General features: G+C 37.2%; 1 protein-coding gene across 1 annotated transcript in view; it reads left to right on the top strand.

Annotated features, from left to right (window-relative positions):
* The first annotated feature begins 626 nt into the window (after nucleotides 1-626).
* The window catches only part of LOC135096468 (chromobox protein homolog 2-like), a 48378-nt gene continuing 44004 nt past the window's right edge, over nucleotides 627-5000 (top strand). Inside the window, exons 1-2 of the mRNA XM_063997971.1 lie at nucleotides 627-770; nucleotides 1570-1613. Coding sequence (XP_063854041.1) covers nucleotides 702-770; nucleotides 1570-1613 — 113 coding nt within the window. The 5' untranslated portion in view covers nucleotides 627-701. The remainder of the gene's footprint in view (nucleotides 771-1569; nucleotides 1614-5000) is intronic.

The following is a 5000-nucleotide window of genomic DNA, read 5'->3' on the forward strand; positions in this document are numbered from 1 at the left end:
GAATGAATGAATGAATGGATAAATAAATAAATAAATAAATAAATAAATAAATAAATAAATAAAAAGCATGATACAATTTCGTAATATTAAGACATACTTATAATACTTAAGCTAGTAAAAAAAAAATAATTCCCAAGAAGATGAACAATGAAAAGAAAAGAAAGCACAATATTTTATTCATATTAAAAGAAATAAGGAAGATTTGAATAACATTAGAGGCAGTGAGACATCGGAAAGGTTGGCAGTAAGATAAACCCGTTATAATATTAAAAAAAATAATAATTGACTATGCAAAACGCTAATTAGTTATCAAGAAAGAAAAAAATATATAAGAAGTAACAATGTAGCGTCCTTAGATAAAGAAATAAGAAATAATATAACCAAAACAATAATTATGGAAACTTCAGGGAAGGTTGGCAACTTAAAACCCCAGTAAACTCGTCAATAAAAGTAACCAAACCTTAAAAAAACACAAAACAACCAGAAAACAAAAACAAACACGAAAACCAACCACCCCAACACCACCAGGTGAAGAAAAAACAACAATAACCCACTCAAAATAATAGTACGGGACATCGGTAAGGTTGGGCCCCCTGGTCGTGACGTAGTAAATTTAGGCGCCATTCTCTGCGAAGCTCAGTTAGAGTAGAGCAGTGAAGGGGGAGGACGTGCCGCCGCCGCTCCTCCGCCACTCGTCAAACATGGAATTATCTCTTGTTGGGGACAGAGTGTATGCGGCAGAATGCATCCAGAAGAAGAGAGTGAGAAGGGTGAGTGTGTTAGGAACGTGGCTGGGCGCTGCTGCTACTTTGGGGGGGCGGGGGGCGGTGGTGGTGATGGTGGTTGCGGTTTGTTTACGTTCCTTGTTGTGGTGGTGGTGGTGGTGGTGGTGGTGGTTTAATAGTCAAGATTACCTGTTTCTTAATTACTTGTGAATTACTTAAATTACTTGTTATACCTTTGAAGTGTTCGTTAGATTGACCTTATTTGCTTTGAGTTACATAGATTACATTACAAATTACTAGTTATTAGTTATTTTCGTGATTATTACTGTTATTTTTTGTTATATATAGATTGGATTACATGGAATTATTTGTGAGGTCGTAATTACCTTGTTTTTTTAAGATTATTATTTGTTATATATAGAGAATTAGATTACAATAAGTTACAATTATTACATATATTTTACGCAGATTACATCACAGTACAAAATATAGTAATTGTTATTGATTAATATTACATAGATTACATAAATACTAGTTATATATATTACCGTTACTTTGCCACGATTACATAATTATTAATGTTATTTCAATTACTTAAATCACATTACAACAAAGTACTAGTTATATATATGTAATTATTTGTCATTTTTTGTTACATAGTGTTACAGTAAGATTACATCACAAAAAACATATATAATCACCAGTTATTTCATTACATAGATCAAATTACAACAAAATACTAGTTACATACAGTGATTTTCGTCTTACTTGCTACATAAAGTACATTAAATTATATAATAAAAAAAAATTACATATAATTATTACTGTTATCATTTTGTTACAGGGGCGGGTGGAGTACTTAGTGAAGTGGAAAGGTTGGTCAAACAAGTAAGTAATTTATTATGTCGTCTATAACTTTAATCCTTAGGTGTCACTTCATCTATATTTTCATTATCAAGTGTTATTTCATTCTATACTTTCATTATTAAGTGTTATTTTGTATGTTACGTCGTCTATACTTTTATTATTTCCTATTATTTCATCTATACATTCAATATTACCTGTTATTTCGTCTATATTTTCATTATCAAGTGTTATTTCATCTATACTTTCATTATTAAGTGTTATTTGTATGTTACGTCGTCTATACTTTTATTATTTCCTATTATTTCATCTATACATTCAATATTACCAGTTATTTTGTCTATATTTTCATTATCAAGTGTTATTTCATCTATACTTTCATTATTAAGTGTTATTTGTATGTTACGTCGTCTATACTTTTATTATTTCCTATTATTTCATCTATACATTCAATATTACCTGTTATTTCGTCTATATTTTCATTATCAAGTGTTATTTCATCTATACTTTCATTATTAAGTGTTATTTGTAATGTTACGTCGTCTATACTTTCATTATTAAATTCTTGGGGGTTTTTCAAGGTGTTTTCAGGGTTCTGTTAGTTGAAGTATATTGGGGTTTTTCAAGGTGTTATTTCAGGGTTCTAGTTGATTAGTTAATGGGGTATTTCAAGGTTACGTTTTTCAGGGTTCTAGTATGAAGTTAATGGGGTTTTCAAGGGTGTTTTCAGGGTTCTAGTTGAAGTTAATGGGGTTTTCAAGGGTGTTTAAGGGGTTCTAATTGAAGTTAATGGGGTTTTCAAGGTGTTTTCGGGGTTCTAGTTGAAGTTATTGGGGTTTTCAAGGTGTTTTTCAGGGTTCTAGTTGAAGTTAATGGGGTTTTCAAGGTTGTTTTCAGGGTTCTAGTTCAAGTTATTGGGGTTTTCAAGGGTGTCGTCAGGGATCTAGTTGAAGTTATTGGGGTTTTCAGGGTTTTAGTTGAAGTTATCAGGGTTGTAGTGGGAGGTAATAGGGTTTTCAAGGGTATTTCAGGGTGTAGTTGAAGTTATCGGGGTTTTCAGGGAAGTTTTGAGGGTCGTAGTGGAAGTTAATAGGGTTTTCAAGGGTATTTCAGGGCCTAGTTGAAGTTATCGGGGTTTTCAGGGAACCTTTTGTGGGTCGTAGTGGAAGTTAATAGGGTTTTCAAGGGTATTTCAGGGCCTAGTTGAAGTTATCGGGGTTTTCAGGGAAGTTTTGAGGGTCCGTCGTGGAAGTTAATAGGGTTTTCAAGGGTATTTCAGGGCCTAGTTGAAGTTATCGGGGTTTTCAGGGAAGTTTTGTGGGTCGCAGTGGAAGTTAATAGGGTTTTCAAGGGTATTTCAGGGCCTAGTTGAAATTATCGGGGCTTTCAGGGAAGTTTTGAGGGTCGTCGTGGAAGTTAATAGGGTTTTCAAGGGTATTTCAGGGCCTAGTTGAAGTTATCGGGGCTTTCAGGGAAGTTTTGTGGGTCGTCGTGGAAGTTAATAGGGTTTTCAAGGGTATTTCAGGGCCTAGTTGAAGTTATCGGGGTTTTCAGGGAAGTTTTGAGGGTCGTAGTGGAAGTTAATAGGATTTTCAAGGGTATTTCAGGGCCTAGTTGAAGTTATCGGGGTTTTCAGGGAAGTTTTTGAGGGTCGTCGTGGAAGTTAATAGGGTTTTCAAGGGTATTTCAGGGCCTAGTGGAAGTTATCGGGGTTTTCAGGGAAGTTTTGAGGGTCGTCGTGGAAGTTAATAGGGTTTTCATCATCTACGTTACCCCATCATTCACCTGCGAGATGATACTGTACCCTCGTCTTCTCCTCTTTCTGTCCATTACCCTGAAAACACCCTTGATATCCCAATTTCAGCCATTGGAACCCTGGAAACACTCTTAATTTTGGCTATTAGAACCCTAAAAACCCCAATAACCCCTTAGAAATCTGAAAACACCTTAAAAATCCCCAAAAAAACCCCTTAAAAATACTGATAATGGCCCTTAGAACCCTGAAAATACCCTTAAAAACTAAAAGCACCCTTGAAAACCCCAATTTCTCCCTTTAGAACCCTGAAAAACACCCTTAAAAAACCCCAATTTCTCCCTTTAGAACCCTGAAAACACCCTTAAAAACCCAAATAATGGCCTTTAACCTGAAAACACCCTTTAAAACCCTAAAAAAACAACTCTTAAAAACCTTAGTAACACCCTGAAGGTCCCACAAGGCTCTCTACACTGCTGCGTTTGGCTTAAGGTCACAGTCTGGCCCTTAAACTGCGGACAGAACCCTTAACAACTTGATAGACGCTTTATTAAGCTTTAGGTATTAAATTATTTCATTAATTATCAATATTTCTTTTTGTTTAATTTTCCTACAGTGACTTTTGACCTGTGAACTGGGATAGAAGGGTTGTTTTTTTAATTTTCTTTGCTTTAAAGGGTTTTTTTTAATTGTTAGTTGCAGTAATTAGGCTTAGGGGATTAAATTGGTCTTTTAATGGTCAGTTGGCTGGCTCTGTTACCCACAATGCATCTGAGAGCGGGTGCCTTGCAAAATTTTAAAGGATTTTTTTTATTTATTTATTTTTTTTTTATGTAGGAGTGACACTGGCCAAGGGCAACAAAAATCCAATAAAAAAAATGTCCACTGAAATGGCAGTCCCATAAAAGGGTGAAAGCAGTGGTCAAAAATTGATGGATAAGTGTCTTGAAACCTCCCTCTTGAAGGAATTCAAGTCATAGGAAGGTGGAAATACAGAAGCAGGCAGGGAGTTCCAGCGTTTACCAGAGAAAGGGATGAATGATTGAGAATACTGGTTAACTCTTGCGTTAGAGAGGTGGACAGAATAGGGGTGAGAGAAAGAAGAAAGTCTTGTGCAGCGAGGCTGCGGGAGGAGGGGAGGCATGCAGTTAGCAAGATCAGAAGAGCAGTTAGCATGAAAATAGCAGTAGAAGACAGCTAGATATGCAACATTGCGGCGGTGAGAGAGAGGCTGAAGACAGTCAGTTAGAGGAGAGGAGTTGATGAGAACGAAAAGCTTTTGATTCCACCCTGTCTAGAAGAGCAGTATGAGTGGAACCCCCCCAGACATGTGAAGCATACTCCCATACATGGACGGATAAGGCCCTTGTACAGAGTTAGCAGCTGGGGGGGTGAGAAAAACTAGAGATGTTTGTGATTTTCTGTACAGCTCTTTGACAAACATAGGCTCACCCCCTTGCCCTCCCTGCCCCTGTCTGTGCCTACCCCATGCCTCCCCACACCTGTACCATGCCTGACACACCTGTACCACACCTGCCCACACCTGTACTATGCCTGATACAACTGTACCACATCTGTGCCCTGCCTGCACCACACTGCACCACACGTCTGCCCCCCAAACACCTCCCCACACACCTGCCCACACACCTGCAGTACGC

Source organism: Scylla paramamosain, unplaced genomic scaffold (genome assembly GCF_035594125.1).
Source record: "Scylla paramamosain isolate STU-SP2022 unplaced genomic scaffold, ASM3559412v1 Contig4, whole genome shotgun sequence".
Classification (NCBI taxonomy): Eukaryota; Metazoa; Arthropoda; class Malacostraca; order Decapoda; family Portunidae; genus Scylla; species Scylla paramamosain.